The sequence below is a fragment of the Geotrypetes seraphini genome, chromosome 4, assembly GCF_902459505.1.
Source record: "Geotrypetes seraphini chromosome 4, aGeoSer1.1, whole genome shotgun sequence".
Lineage (NCBI taxonomy): Eukaryota > Metazoa > Chordata > Amphibia > Gymnophiona > Dermophiidae > Geotrypetes > Geotrypetes seraphini.
In genome coordinates, this window is record NC_047087.1 from 65,118,327 (window position 1) to 65,135,042 (window position 16,716).

The 16,716-nt window shown below is 41.8% G+C and overlaps 1 protein-coding gene across 1 annotated transcript in view; it reads left to right on the forward strand.

Moving 5' to 3' along the window:
- Positions 1-14,241, forward strand: part of LOC117359684 — a 210,815-nt gene extending 196,574 nt beyond the window's left edge. The window contains exons 10-11 of the mRNA XM_033942900.1: positions 5,214-5,298; positions 14,227-14,241. Coding sequence (XP_033798791.1) covers positions 5,214-5,298; positions 14,227-14,241 — 100 coding nt within the window. The remainder of the gene's footprint in view (positions 1-5,213; positions 5,299-14,226) is intronic.
- Positions 14,242-16,716: the final 2,475 nt, after the last annotated feature.

Consider the following 16,716-nt stretch of genomic DNA (forward strand, 5'->3'; position numbering starts at 1 on the left):
CCAACAGGAGCTCAGCTGTTTAGCTTATATATGCTTCGTTAGGGGTTGGAGGCTTTTTCAGTCTGGTTTTACTGTTTTAACAGCCACATACATTTAAACCAAGCCAAACAACTGACAGAAGCTTTGAGAAATGTCCCTGTAAAATCTCGGAGCTACTACTGCCCCCTCGGTGATGCAATATTTCACCCAAATTGTAACCTTGAGTGAATGCAAACTTGGGGAAATCCCTCAAACTTGAATGTACTTGTAAGACCAGCCAGTGATTTTTCACAATATCACATAATCTATGATTATTGACTGAATATGGCAAGGCACTACAGAATTCTTGATCCTTGAAGGGGTAAAATATATTAGCCATTCCCTCTGACAATGCTTGGCTCGCTTCCATGCTCCCAGTATATTGAGAGTTTATTTATATTGATAGAAAGTTCTTGAAGTTACTCTAAGGCAGTGGTCTCAAACTCGTGGCCCGCCAGGTACTATTTTGAGGCCCATGGTATGTTACCATTGTTCTGAAACATTTCCCGCCTCACTGCTGTAACCTCCAAGTACCTACAAATCCAAAATATGGCCCTGCAAAGGGTTTGAGTTTGAGACCGCTGCTCTAAGGGGCCCTGTTACTAATGCCTATGGCAAAATTAGTGTAGCATGCACCTACCACCGATTCTGGTCCACATTAGTTCAGAAATTACCACAGGTCAAAAAATCATGGCTCATAGACATGTCTGCTGAGAGGCAGATTTCTACTTACACATGCTGCTGTAACAGTGCATATGAAAAGCCCTTACCACCTGCCTTTTTGGAGGAAGTAAAGGCTCCTGCACTAACCTGGTGGTAAGAAGCGCTACATGCCTTTACCACAGTGCACCAGTGCATTGTGGATGGGTATGCTCACAACACAACACATTCCTTCCTCCAGCCATCTCTGCCCACAGGTGTGGTAAGTCTTACTGCCTGAATTGCCATGCAGTAAATCTTTATTCACTGCAGTAGCAAATGCAGCGCACCTGCGGTATTGATTTCCATGCAGCAATACCCTACTGTACCTTAATAAAAGGGCCCCTAAGTTTACTCAGCTTGGAATCAATTTAGAATGTTCTGCAAAAAAAAAAAAAAAAAGGTAAATTTCAAAATATCAATATCCTGATCACAAAAGCAAAGTTTGAGGAGAATGATAGCCATTTTCTATATGTTTGTGGCATAGGTAACTAAGAAAGAGCACTTATTACCCTGGAACAAAAAAACTTGACATTTTGTTACCTAGTATAATAATAGATAGATCAAAACCATTGAGCAAAAAAACTCAGTCTAAGCATCAAAGTTCTAGATCTGCAAGTCCTAATGTTAGCAAAAATATTAAAATCTGCCTCTTTTACAGAGATGTAGTTCAATGAGTTCCATGGGATATAGCCATACATGCCTATAATCTTTTTAGAAAAGAGAAAGATATCTGAACAGATAGAGGAGCAGTGCCAAATGCTAAAAACAACATTAAAGTGCAGGGGGCTTGGGAAAAGGAGGAAGCAATATGAATCATATTGGAAAGAGAAGGATCTTTCATCTATGTAGATGTCATTGACAGACCTCCAACTTATATAGAGAAAATGAAAAAAAGATATGGTAATGGTTATCCAAAATTTGGGTATGAAAGAGATGCTGTTTCTAGGGGATTTCAAATTACTAGATGCAGATTGGAATGTCCCATCTGCAGAAACACAAAGAAGTTAGTGAGAGATGGATGCTTTTCTGGGTGTTTGGCTTAGACCAATGGTGATAGAACCTACAAAGAAAGTGGCAACACTGGAGTTAGAACTCACAAATGGAGAAAGTGTGTCTAATATCTAGGTGGGTAGGTACCCACCTGGGCAGTAGTTATCACCACACAGTATACATATAAGGGCTAAAGTGGAGTGCAAACACACAAAAGTGAAAATACTGGAATTCAAACATATGAAGAATGAACAGGCAGGATGTGAAAATAAGGAAGTGAGATAGGGGGATAAGGATTTGGCACATACTCATTCCCCTTCCATGACCTATTTTCAATAAAGAGATTTATGCAATTTAATTACCTGTTAAATGAGGTGTCCTAACTATAGAATTTATGACTATTTTGTTTGGAAAATGAAGACACTACACCTCCACAGATTCAAGATTGCATTATGCTGAGAGACTGGAAAGGTCGGCTTTTTTGGAGCTCCACGGTGGTGAGCACATCGGTTCTCTTGCCTTGAAAATGGGCAAGAGAAAGGGAACGGCGAAAGTCCGAGTCCCAGCAGTTAGCCAAGTACCCCCAATGAAACAAACTACCTTGGAGGAATTACAGAACGCTGACTGGACCCACATCGGTTATATCTTATGCGCAAATGCAATACGCACAAATGCACATGTTAATTGCACCAGCGGCAACAGGATCTCATTGATTCTCGAGAATAGAGTGGGCCCCCCTGCAGCCTGGAAGAGTCTACTAGATAGAGAGTATCAGCATGGAATCTTGGAGGGAACTCAAGCTTCTCTATTGCTGTCCGGGAACCTCTCTCCGATAGAGTTTTCCTCCCCATAGCGAGGCATGTCGGGGAGGGTATCTACTCCAAAGACTTTGGATCCAGCTAAAACTGAGTAGGGTATGTGGGGGAAAAAATCCTTCCGAAAGTTCTGCAGGTGTGAAAAATAAGAAGCCAGCTGTTATAGACTTAGAGATGCTTTGGGATACTATACAGAACTTAGATTCCTCTTTTTTTGAAAAGAGTGGTTAAAATGGAGGGTGAAATGAAAAATGTTTCCGAACAAATTGCATCTCAGTCCCAAGGCTTAGTTCGACAATTGGAGAAAGTAACAACTTTGGAGCAGAAAGTGGAGGAGGTACAGAATCTGGGAATAGCTTTGGTGAAAGATAAGACCTTATCCCAACGAAAGATGGAATATTTGGAAAATCGGTTCAGAAGGAATAATTTGAGATTTTTAAATTTTCCCAAGTCCCAAGTTTCAAGTTTATTAAAAATTTCATTAATTGCTTATTCAAAATTCTAAGCGATGTACAAAAAAGTAAAATTACAAATTTCTGGGGTGAAAAAAACAAACGAATAAGACTAACCTGACAAAACATATTAAACAAAAGGAAGAAATGGGGAAAGAAATACAAGTTGTTGATAGTAAATAAGACAAGTAGGGGAAAAAACAATAGGAAGGGTGAAAGCGGTGGATTTCAGATAAGTTGGGAAATAGGATTCAATTGAGGCTCCTAATCTAGCTTTCTAGCAGTCAAATGCATCTTTAAAAAGAAAGCATTTTAACTTGCTCTTGAATCTGTCTAGGTTGCGTTCTTCCCTTAAATGAATAGGGAGGGAATTCCATGTTTGGGGGGCTGTGACAGAGAAGATTAATTGCCACCATGTGTTAATATTTTTGAGAGAGGGAACAATTAATAAATGTTGGCCATTTGACCTAAGTAATCTTGTTGGAGTGTGGGGAATCAATAATCTATGAATGAAGGCAGGAGTTTTATAAAGAAGAGATTTGAGAGTTAGCAGACTTATTTTATATGTTATGCGGTGAGCAACTGGAAGCCAATGCGCTTTCTTAAGGAGGGGTGTCACATTGTCGAATTTCTTAGCTTTCATTATGAGTTTATTTGAAGCATTTTGGATAATCTATAAATGTCTGGTTTCTTTTTGGGCTATTCCCTTAAATAGAGCATTACAATAATTGATTTTTGAGATTACCAGTGAGTGAATTAATGTGTTAAGTGACATGGGACATAAGAATTTCGAAAATGAACGAATTTGGCATAGTCTGAAGAAAGTTGATTTGACAATACTACTAATGTGGTCGTGATAGGTTAGTTTATGATCAAAAACAACCCCTAGGATCTTAATGCTACTGATCGACTGTAGTGTGGTTCCCTTGATAGTGATTGGGAAATTGAGCTTAGGACCATCTTTCCAGGGAAAGAGCATAACATTTGATTTAACATTGAGAGCTAATCTGATATCAGCAGTGGACTTGGTGAGACAATATTTGAAGGAGGTCCTTAAGATACCAGATGAAGCACTTCTACCAATTGTGAAAACTCAGCATGTTTCTGGGAAAGAAATGGGAGATGCTGAGACCTCAGGGAGACCAGAGCTGATGGTGATCTTAATTATCTTTCTGGAATCATCTCTTGAAATAGTTACCCACAGACTGACTCTAATTGTAACATTTGCTTTGGAGCTGGATCACGATAATGTTTTGTGTTTGTATTTCCGGAATATTAATCAGCAGTTTATAGGTTGAAATATTTGAATTTTTCCTGATTTATCTAGAGACACACAAAAGAGACGCCAGTCATTCTTGGCTTATAGACCAAGAGTGATTGCTTTGGGGGCCAATTTTGTATTGAAGTTTCCTTATATTTATATTGTTTTACTTGAGGGTTTAACTTTTATCTTTTTTGACCCTAAACAGCTTTTGGATTTTCTTGTAGCTAAAGAGTAGATTAAGGTGTCATTGTGTCTCTCCAATGGGGAGAGAATGATGTGATCAGGCTAAGACAGGAATATAGGAAAGCCTTCAGAGAACTTTTTTTTTCCTTATTGATTATTTCTATGTATCTTGGATCCTATTTCCTACAAATTGTAGACTGCCTCAAGATGATTTTTTTTTCCTGATATTTTGATTTCTTTTTCTTATATTATTGAAATTTCATTATCGTGGATATATTGAAGTGATTATAAAATTTGAAATGTTAGAAAAAGAAAATTAAAAAAAGAAAATGAAGGCACTACAGAGTTGCCAAGTTATCTAGCTTCAGGGGTTAGACATTTTGACTAGTGTCTTAAGGAAACAACTCAAAACATAGGAATAGTGAAGAGGATTACATGTTAGGTTAGGATTGGATGGGGTGGGTGGTTTGATACTGAAGTTCTTAGTTTGCAATAAATGTTTTTTGTTGTAACCTGCTCTGTATGGTTTGTTAAGATGAAAGCAGCTGCAGTATTTAAATTAGTACTGGTTTTGGACCATGCAACTCAGATTCCACCCATTGAAATAAGTTCTGAAAGTCCGATAATGCACCAGAATAAGGTTGTCAAAAATCCAGAATTGGCCTAAAATCTTCCTCTTGAAATGGGTAACTTGGTAGCTCTGTCACTATTTGTAATTTGACCTCCACCTGATTTTATATATGTATACATATATATATATGTAATTATGTGTGTTAATTTGTCCACAAGGAAAACGAAGTCATTGGCTGCATATCAGACCCAAACTATTTTAATGAACAAAATGTTCCTTGAGATAAAGACACTGAGGAAGCAGGTAATTTCTTTGGCAACATTTGCTTTCTCCTTTGAAACAAAAGGAAATCCCCTTATTTCATTTCATTTCTTTTTAAAAATGTTTTCATGTCATTTGTGTTTATAACTGGAGTCTGAGGTAGTGTGTCACTCTGAACCAATTGGGTTCCTTGTGGGTGAGAAGAGGTACATTTAAATATCCTAACTGTCTCACAGTCTTAGGCCCAGATTCACTAAAGTCAGCGATCATCGCTAAACCTGTTTTCACAGGTTTAGCAACGATCACTGCTAACCAACCCGATTCATAAAATGGCCCTCCGCGTGTTTTTCCCCTAGATCACCCATTTTCCGATCCGACCATGCAAATTAGTAAAACCCCATGCAAAATAGCCAAGCAATTGATTCACTTACATTTACTTGGTTATTTTGCATCGGGTTTTACGATCCTAAAACCCAACTGCTGTAGACCTGTCGGTAACTGTTACCGACAGGTCTGCCTGTTTTTGTGTTTTCATATTTTTTATGCAATGACACAGATATTTTTCATGTATTACACACGCAAAATATCTGCCCAATAAAAAAAATATTTTAAAAGCCTCCCAACAGCGCCCCCTCCCTCCCTGAACTAAAAAAAATGGCAGGAGGGATGCCCACTCCCTCCTGCCATCGCTCCCCCCTGCACCGAACCTAAGTATGGCAGGAAGGATGCATACTCCCTCCTGCCATTGGCCTGCTGCCCCTCCATACCTTTAAGCCGGCCACTGTCAGCAATGCGGGCCTTAGGCCCCTCCCCAGTGCACCATGTAATGCACAGGGAAGGGCCTAAGGCCCTGATTGGCTCAGGCATCTAAGACTCTAAAATGGAAGAAGCAAATTCCCATCACCCATTCTGTACAAAAAATCTCTCTCACATTATTCTTCATCCTTTCCAATCCCTTCTCTTGCTAACTAGTATGAAAGAAGACAGATATTTCTTCCCGTTTTCAATTAAGTAGGTGTGAGGTGAATCTTATGTAATGTGACCATTTATTTTTTTCATCAAAACGGGACATCTATTAATTGTCAGTCCCTTCCCATGTCCTTAGTGCCCCTTCCCATGTCCTTAGTGCCCCCAGTGCTCCTTCCTATGTCCTTAGTGCCCCCAGTGCCTCCTTCTCAAGTCCTTAATGCCTCTTCCCATGTCCTTAGTGCCTCCTTCCTATGTCCTTAGTGCCCCCAGTGCCTCCATCCTATGTCCTTTGTGCCTGTTCCTATGTCCTTAGTGCTTCCAGTGCTCTTTCCTATGTCCCCCTCACTGCCTTCCAGCCTTTGTCCCACCACCCTCCCCCGAAGCTAGCCAGCCTACCTCCCTCCCTGCCACGCTAAAGCCAGCCTACCTGTCTCCCTCTTTCCCTCCAGCGCCGAAGCCAAAGCCTTCCCCGCGCCCAGACCGGCCCCCGCTGCTGCTGCTACCTACCCGCTGAAGCCTGGCCTACTGCTGCTTCAAACACCCCCCCCCCCAGGTCCGCCGCAGCTGCCGCCCACTGCAACTAAAGCAAAGGAAGGTCCAGGCGCCAGCCCACAAACCTTTGCGACATCAATTCTGACGTCAGGAAGAAGGTTTGTGGGCTGGTTCCTGGACCTTCCTTTGCTTTAGTTGCGGCGGGCGGCAGAGGCGATGGTCTGAGGAGGGTGTATTTGAAGCCGCGATAGAACAGGCTTCGGTGGGTAGGTAGCAGCAGCGGGGGCCAGTTAGGGGGGGCAGGCTTCAGTGCTGGAGGAAGGGAAGTGATCGCTTGTCCCATTATCCCCACGCACAGCTTCGGGACGCTGTCTCTGAAAACAGGACATTTCGGCGTCCCGAAGCTGTGCGTGGGGACAACAGGGGATCTAAAAACAGGATGGTCCTGTTCAAAACAGGACATACGGTCACCTTAGTATTATGGGATGAGGAAAATGAAATAAAACCATTGGAGTTGGGAGGAAGGAACTTTTTTAAAAAGTTGGGATGTATTTACTTTAAGCTGCACAAAAATGGTACAATTGAAATTAAATACAATTCTTTTTTTCTTTTTACAAATGACAAAACAACACAAGTATGGGAGAAATATTCTGTTGGCAGGTTCCTGGATTAAGTTAAATGCCAGCGTTGCTAGTTAGATAGTAACTGGTTGACACTTGCTGAATATTGTCTGAAGAGAATGCTGTCCTAAGATATCTGGATAGCAGACTGAATATTGCCACTATCCAGATAAGTTCTGGCACTGAGGCCCATATTCTATAAACAGTGCCAAAAGTTAGGCAAAGCTGTTTAAAAGCCACCTTAAAATTGTTTAAAACCAAAAATGTAGGCTCCTAGATCATGTTTATGGTGGCACCTAAAGTTGAAATAGGTGTGGCTAATGCTGGAAACTACCTTAGATGTCCTTAGGCGCTGCCGCAGACATGATTCAAGTCAAACATAGGCAGCAGAAATGTTGCCATGAAAATCCTGGCCTACATTTCCGGTGCCTATTGAGGTAGCCGCAATTCTACAAATGGCGCAATTGTGTGACTGATATTCAATCAGCGATCATCTTTTAGGTGACCGCCGATACCGGTACCATTTGTAGAATCTGACCCTGACAGCATTATCAGGATATTCAACTGAAATGCCCCTTGGTATAAGCCAAACTAATTAAAGTGGTACACAACACTACTAAATTGTCTTTAATCTATCTATATATATATATAAAATCGGAGGTATATGTGTATGTATGTGTGTGTGTATGTGCCGCGATCACGTAAAAACGGCTTGACCGATTTGAACGAAACTTGGTATGCAGATCCCTCACTACCTGGGGTGATATGTTCTGGGGGTCTCGCGGCCCACCTGCACACGTGGGCGGAGCTAAAAACAGAAAATCAGATTTCACCCATTCAAGTCAATGGAAAAAATGTAAAAAGCTGTGGGACCGATTTGAACGAAACTTGGTATGCAGATCCCTCACTACCTGGGGTGATATGTTCTGGGGGTCTCGCGGCCCACCTGCACACATGGGCGGAGCTACAAACAGAAAATCAGATTTCACCCATTCAAGTCAATGGAAAAAATGTAAAAAGCTGTGGGACCGATTTGAACGAAACTTGGTATGCAGATCCCTCACTACCTGGGGTGATATGTTCTGGGGGTCTCGCGGCCCACCTGCACACATGGGCGGAGCTACAAACAGAAAATCTGATTTCACTCATTCAAGTCAATGGAAAAAATGTAAAAAGCTGTGGGATCTCCAGTTATTTTACTTAGCAACCTTGACCCACCAAAACTTTGCAATGGCACAAGGCTTTGTGTAAAGAGGTTACTGGCCAATGTAATTGAAGCGACTATCTTAACCGGAAAGGGACAAGGTGAAACCGTATTTATCCCGCGGATACCACTTATTCCAACAGATATTCCTTTTCAGTTTAAGAGATTGCAAATTCCAGTGAGACTTGCATTCTCTATCACAATCAACAAATCACAAGGACAGACTATTACATACTGTGGAGTGGATTTAAGATCCCCCTGTTTTTCCCATGGACAACTCTATGTTGCTTGCTCAAGGGTGGGTTCACCCAAGAATGTATATGTTCTTGCTCCTGGAGGTGAAACTAAAAATGTTGTTTATAATCAAGTTTTGTGTTAGTTGTATTGTATTCATTTTGTCAAATATTTCACTTTATAATTTGAATATTGTACTTTTTATAAAGCTGTAAAAAAATAATTTCATTCACCACTATAAAGTATCTTTATTTGAATCCATTTACAGTGTTATTGCTATAATTAAATATCCGTGCAACGCCGGGGCATCAGCTAGTCAACTATAAATATTCTTTGTTTTAGAAAAGAGACATAGAAACATGATGGCAGCTAAAGGCCAAATGGCCCATCTAGTCTGCCCATCCGCAGTAACCATTATTTCTTTCTCTCTCCAAAAGATCCCACATGCCTATCCCAGGCCCTTTTGAATTCAGAAACAGTCTCTGTCTCCACCAGTGACGTACCAAGGGGGGGGGGGTGATCTGCCCCGGGTGCACGCTCCAAGGGGGTGCACAGCCGGCCGGATCCAGAACCTCCCGCACTGCTCCAAACGACACCTCAGCACAGCTGCTGTACTTAGAGCAGAGTCGGCAGCCGAGCTGAAGTGAACGAAGGTCCCGCGATGACTGCGCCGTCTACCGCCTCTGTTCTGGAAGAGGCAAGTGACGTCGGGGGGGGGGGTGGACCAGCAGCCGCAGTCATCACGGGTTCTTGCCACAACTAACTGTGTCTGCCGGCCCAGCCCCCTCCAACGTCACTTACCTCATCCATCCAGAACAGAAGCAGTCATCGCAGGACCTTTGGGATGGAAAAAGAAAGGAGCATAGTAGGGTGGTGAAAGGAGGTCAGGGTGGCATGGAAGGGTGTGGAGGGTGAGAAAGGGAGTCAGGGTGGTATGGAATCATGCTGAAGGGTGACAAAGGGGGTCAGGGTGGTATGGAAGGGTGTGGAGGGTGACAAAGGGGGGTCAGGGTGGTATGGAATCATGGTGAAGAGTGACAAAGGGGGTCAGGGTGGTATGGAATCATGGTGAAGGGTGACAAAGGGGGTCTGGGTGGTATGGAAGAGTGTGGAGGGTGACAAAGGGGGGGGGTTAGGGTGGTATGGAATCATGGTGAAGGGTGACAAAGGGGGGTCAGGGTGATATGGAAACATGGTGAAGGGTGACAAAGTGGGTCAGGGTGGTATGGAATGGTGTGAAGGGTGACAAAGGGGGGTCAGGGTGGTATGGAAGGGTGTGGAGGGTGACAAAGGGGGGTCAGGGTGGTATGTAATCATGGTGAAGGGTGACAAAGGGGAGTCAGGGTGGTATGTAATCATGGTGAAGGGTGACAAAGGGGAGTCAGGGTGGTATGTAATCATGGTGAAGGGTGACAAAGGGGAGTCAGGGTGGTATGGAATCATAGTGAAGGGTGAGAACAGGTTGGGGTGGGGTGGTGAAGGGGTTGGGGTGGTATGGAAGCGTGAAGGATACTGCATGGAATTGAGTTGGAGGGAGAAAAAGGGGGCAGATGTTGATCGAAGTGGGGGGAAGGGAAAGGAGAGAGTGAAATAACAAACCATGTGGCTGTGGGAGAGGGAAGAAGAGGAGAGGAGAGATGCCAGACCATTGGAGGAGGGAAGGGAGGAAGATGGATGCCAGACTAATGGGGGTGAAGGGAGAAATGGAAGGGGGATGCATAAAATTTTTAGAACGGGAATAGAAAAAGAGAAGATGCCATATAGAAGGGGCAGAGAGAGGGTAGACAGTGGATGAAAGGAAGAGAGTGACAAAAAGATGAGGAAAGCAGAAACCAGAGAAGACAAGGTAGAAAAAAATTCTATTTATTTATTTATTTTTTTTGCTTTAGGTGAGATGCATCGCTGTTTCTGTGATGTTGCATTGTATGCAGAGTCCAGCTTCTTGGTGCTTCAGTTTAACCTTTGTCTAAGTATTTTTATTCTGTCTTCCCATTTACAAAACTGTAGAGTGTTTTTTAGCTTTGGCATCTGAGCTGTTACCACCTTGGCTAAAAACCACACTACAGTTTTGTAAAAGGGGGAGGAGTTAGTTTGTGATTACATACTAGGCAAAGGTGTTTTCTATGTTCTGTGTGTTTGAAAAGACATGGTTTTCGGATAGGATTGACTGTGTAGGATTGATCTGTACTAGTCTGGCTTGTTTAGTTTTACAATGGGTTTATTGATGTATTGCTCACTGCAGAATGTAAGATGCTGCCTTTTCCTAGAAATTCATGTGTGACGTATGGATTGTTACTAAAAATCATGTTTTTCATACAGATGAGGGGGGTGTCAAAAAATGATGGCCCCGGGTGTCACTTATTCTAGGTATGCCACTGGTCTCCACCACCTCTTCTGTGAGACTGTTCCATGCATCCACTACCCTTTCTGTAGAAAAGTATTTCCTTAGACTACTCATGAGCTTATCACCTCTTAACTTTATCCTATGCCCTCTTATTGCAGTTTCCTTTCAAATGAAAGAGACTCGAATCATGCACATTTGCATTACATAGGTATTTAAATTTCTCTATCATATTTCCCTTCTCCTGCCTTTCCTCCAAAGTATACATATTGATATACCTTGTGATGAAGACCACATACCATTTTAGTAGCCTTCCTCTGGATTGACTCCATCCTTTTTATATCTTTTTTAATTGTACACAATATTCTAAATGATGTCTCACCAAAGTCTTATACAGAGGTATCAATACCTCCTTTTTCCTATTAGCTATATCTTTCCCTATGCATCCTAGCATCTTTCCAGCTTTCGCCGTCACCTTTTCAACCTGTTTGTCCACGTTAAGATCATCACATACAATCACTCCCAAGTCCCGCTGTTCTGTCGTGCACATAAGTTCTTCACCCACTAAACTGTACTATTCCATTGGGTTTTCGCAGCCCAAATGCATGACCTTGCATTTCTTAGCATTATATTTTAGCTGCCAAATTTCTTCAAGCTTCTCCAGGTCTTTCTTCATGTTATTCACACCATCCAGCTTGTCTATTCTATTGCAGATTTTGGTATCATTCGCAAAGAGGCAAGTCTTACTAAACTAAACTAAACCTCACGTTTATATACCGCATCCTCTCCATAAAGATAGAGCTCAGCACAATTTACAGGTACTTTAATAAATGAGGGAAACATAATAAGAATTAGTGATTATAAAGAGTGTAGTGAGCTTTATCGTTTATAAAAATGTTAAAAAGAACAGGCCCAAGAACAGAACCTTGAGGCACACCACTGGTAACCATTGATCACTACCCTCTGTCACCTTCCACTCAACCAGTTCTTGACCCTATCCATTACTTTGGGAACCATCCCAAGGGCACTCAGTTTATTTATTAGATGTCTGTGTGGAACACTGTCAAAGGTTTTGCTAAAATCTAAATACACCTCTTCTAGCGCACATCCTCTATTCAATTTTCTGGTCACCCAGTCAAAGAAATTGATCAGATTTGTCTGACAAGACCTACCTCTAGTGAATCCATGTTGCCTCCGGTCCTGTAATCTACCGGATTCCAGAAACTTGACCATTCTCTGTTTTAAAAGTTTTTCCATTAATTTGCTTATCACAGAAGTCAAACTTACCAGCCTGTAATTCTCTACTTCTTTCTTCCACTTTTGTGGAGAGTGAACACATCCGCCCTTCTCCAGTCCTCCGGTACCATTCCCGACTCTAGAGACTTGTTGAAAAGATCAGTCAGCAGAGCTACCAGAACTTAAGTTCCTTCAGCACCCTAGAATATACACCATCCAGCCTCATCACTTTGTCTATCTTTATTTTAGCTAGCTCCTCATGAACACAACCCCTGAAAATCGATCAGGTCTATTACTCCTCCATCCCTATTCACGTTTGTCTTCTGCGGTCCTGTTCCCGGCACATCAGCCGGGAACTCACAGAACAGAAATATTTGTTAAGCAATTTGGCCATTTTCTTTATCAGCTTCTACATGTTCCTCCCCTTCACCTTTGAGTCTCACAATGCCACTTTTGCACTTCTTCCTATCACTAATATATCTAAAAAAGTCTCCCCGTTTTACCATGTTAACTATTTTTTCTTCCATTTACAACTTTGCTTTCCTGACTACACGAACAGCCTCTCTTAACTTTTCCAGATATTTTTGCCTGTCTTCCTCTTTCTGCAATTTTTATGTAGTTTATGAAAGCTAACCTCTTATTCCTTACCTTCTCAGCTACTACTTTTGAGAACCAAAGTGGACTTCTTTTCCTCTTACTTTTCCTTACTTGCCTCACAAAAAGGTTTGTTACCTTTACAATCACTCCTTTCAGTTTTGCCCACTGCATTTCCACTTTTTCCAGACATTCCCATCCGGACAATAATTTCTTGATGTAAACCCTCATCAAAACAAAGTTAGTTTTTTAAAGCCTCTAGAACCTTTGCTTTTGAATGAGGCCTTCTATACCCATTTTGATATTAAACTGTACCATGCAGTGATCACTGGATGCCAGATGATCACCCACTGTAACATCAGAAACACTTTCTCCATTTGTAAGCACTAAGTCCAATATGACCCCATCCCGTATGTGTTCCATTACCAACTGCTGGAACAGTTCTCCTTGTAGAGAATCCAGGATCTCCCTACTTCTAGAAGACCCCACATTAGGGATACCCCAATCAACATCTAGCATGTTAAAATCACCTATTAGCAAGACTTCCCCTTTTTCAGATCTGAATGTCTACTATTAAATCTCTATCTACTTCTTCTGTCTGTGAAGGAGGCCTGTATATCACACCAATGTAAATATATTCACCATTCTCTCTTTCCAAATTTATCCACAGTGCCTCTTCCTTGCCCTGCAGATCCTGCAATTGTGTGGCTTTAATATGATCTTTAACATCTAACACTACTCCTCCTTCTTTTCTTCCTACCCTGTCTTTCCTGAACAGATTATAGCCTGATATAACTACATCCCAGTAATGGGTCTCTGTGAACCACATCTCCGTGATCACCACTAAATTCAACTCATCTTCTTCTATCACAGCTTCTAGATCCAGAATCGTGTTTCCCATACTTTGAGCATTAGTATATACTGCTTTCCAGACATTGCCCCCTTTTCCCATCTGTGTAGAGGTATTCAGTGATTACCTGAGGGTTTATACTCACCCTGGAATTTGCCCCATCACTTCTAGTTTAAAGCCCTCTTCAATAGACTAGCCAGCCTGCTGGCGAAGACACTTCTTCCCTTCTTTGATAGATGCACACCATCCCTGCTCAGCACCCTTGGAAGATTATCCCATGGTCCAGGAAACCAAAATGCTATTGACACCATCCATGTAGCCACGCATTCATCTCCAGGATGCAAGCTTCTCTGCCCTGGCCTTTACCCTTGACAGGGAGGATGGATGAGAATGCCACCTGCACACCTGACTGCTTCACCTTCTCTCCCAGAGCCACAATCAGTAATCATTTACTGCAGCTCAAATGCTGCTGCTAATGCACTCCAAATGTAATCACTCCCATCTGTCACATCTTCAACCTTTCGCTCTCCATTGCTACAGTTCCTGATCTTCAAACATGCCGTAGTTTCACCCCTCCTCAAAATATCCTCACTAGACCCTGCATCCCCCTATTGCCTGGATTTCCTTTTTTCTCATAATATTCTTGACCAGCTTCAATCGGGCTTTCGTCCTCTCCATTCTACAGTAACTGCCTTTGCTAAAGTCTCTAACAATCTGTTCCTGGCCACATCTAAAGGCCTCTACTCTACCTTCATCTTTCTCAATCTGACTGCTGCCTTTGACACTGTTGATCATCACCTCCTTCTCAACATGCTGTCCTCACTGGGAGTGCAGGGTTCTGTTCTCTCCTGGTTTTCTTCCTATCTCTCCCATTGTACTTTCAGTGTATGTTACATTGGATCCTCCTTTGCTGCCATCCCTCTGTCTATTGGTGTTCCTCAAGGTTCTGTCCTGGACCCTCTCCTCTTTTCCTTATATACTCGTTCTCTTGGTACACTGATCTCCTCCCATGGTTTTCAATATCACCTCTATGCCGATGACTCCCAGATCTACCTCTCCACACTAGATATCTCTACAGGAATTCAGGCCTGAATCTCAGCCTGCCTATCTGACATTGCTGCTTGGATGTCTCACTACCATCTCAAACTGAATATGGCTAAAACTTAACTCCATATCTTTCTGCCTAAACTCACCTCCCCCCTCTTGCCATTCTCTATTTCTGTGGATAACACTCTCCTCCTCCCTGTCTCGTCAGCTCGCAACCTTGGAGGGATCTTTGACTCCTCTCCTGCTCTGCTCAGATCTAACAAACAGCCAAAATCTGTTGTTTCCTCATCTCTATTATTACCAAAATCTGACCTCTCCTCTCTGAACATACTACAAAAACCCTTATCCACAATCTCATCAACTCAAGCTTAGATACTGCAATGTACTTCTCTCAGGCCTCCTGCACATCCATCTCTCACCCCTCTAATCCATTCAAAATGCATTCACTCTGTAGCCCCCTAATATCTCACTTCCCTTATCTTCCTCTATGTTCCCCTCCCCCCCCTGTGAACTTCGTTCATCAGGCAAGTCCCTCTTATCTGTACCCTTCTCCTCCACTGCCAACTCCAGACTCGGTCCCTTCTTTCTTGTCACACTGTATTCCTGGAACAAGCTGCCTGAATCAATACATCATGCTCCGTCTCTAGCAGTATTCAAATCCAAGCTAAAACTCACTTTTGAAACTACTTTCAATTCTTAACTCCCACTAACTGCTGTCAGATACCTATACCCATTATATCATTTTTTCTGCCAGAATCTCCCCAACCCTGAGATGTCCTCTGTGTCTGTCCAAATGAGCTTGTAAGCTCTTCTGAGCAGGGACCGTCTATTGTATGTTAAATGTACAGCACTTCATACACCTTTCAATGCTATAGAAATGATAAATAATAGTAGTAACACTTAATCTGCTGTGTAGGATCAAATGATTGCTAAATAGTCATAGTCTGATGATATCGACATCTGCTTCAGAGACTTTATATGCTCAACGTCACCACTTCAATCAGCTGCTCGTTCAAAAAATGCACTTCATCTCCTTGAGGCTTACCTGACATTTGCAGAAGACACCTTCTTAAAGCCAAGGTGAAAAATGAAACCTGTGCATCAATTATGTAATGATATCATAATTCAAACAACTCTAAATTTTATTGAACAAACAGGAACAGGGATGATAGTATTCTATTCCACACTGTTGTTCTAACCAAAAGGGGTAATTGCTTGTAAAATGAAAATCCAGTACTGCTCTCTATATATAATTTTCCACTGCTGATAGCCACCAAGCAATGAGGGAGAAGCAACTTCAATAATAAGCCTGCGTTTGTTGAGGAAGGTCAGACACCTCTTTCATCATTGTCATTTTTTCATATTAGTTCAGTCAATTATATTATCTCGCCTCGATTACTACAATGTTATCTACCTTAGTACCATATAAACTTGTTTTTATAGATTGCAACTGATTCAAAATACTGTTGCGAAATTGATCTTTGGGAAACGTAAATTTGATCACGTGACTCCGTTGCTCCAGAGTCTTCATTGGCTCCCGGTTTATTTTAGAGTTCAATTTAAATGTGCTTGTGTTGTTTTTAAAATCCTATATGGTATCTTTACTCCTCTCCTTCCCTTATCTTGGAAAGCTTACAGACTATCTTTTGCAAGAGGTAATCAACAATTTTAATTATCTCTTCCTTCCAAAAAAAGGAATTAAAGTAGTCAAGATTTTTAGTCAATCTTGATCTTTATAAGTTTTCTCAATTTTGGAATGATCTTCCATTAAGGAATTCCGGCTCACTTCAATTTTTTCGCAAATCTTTAAAAACTACTTTATTTGCTAAACACTTTGAAAATTAATTTCCCGAAATTTAGTCTTATTTTTTAT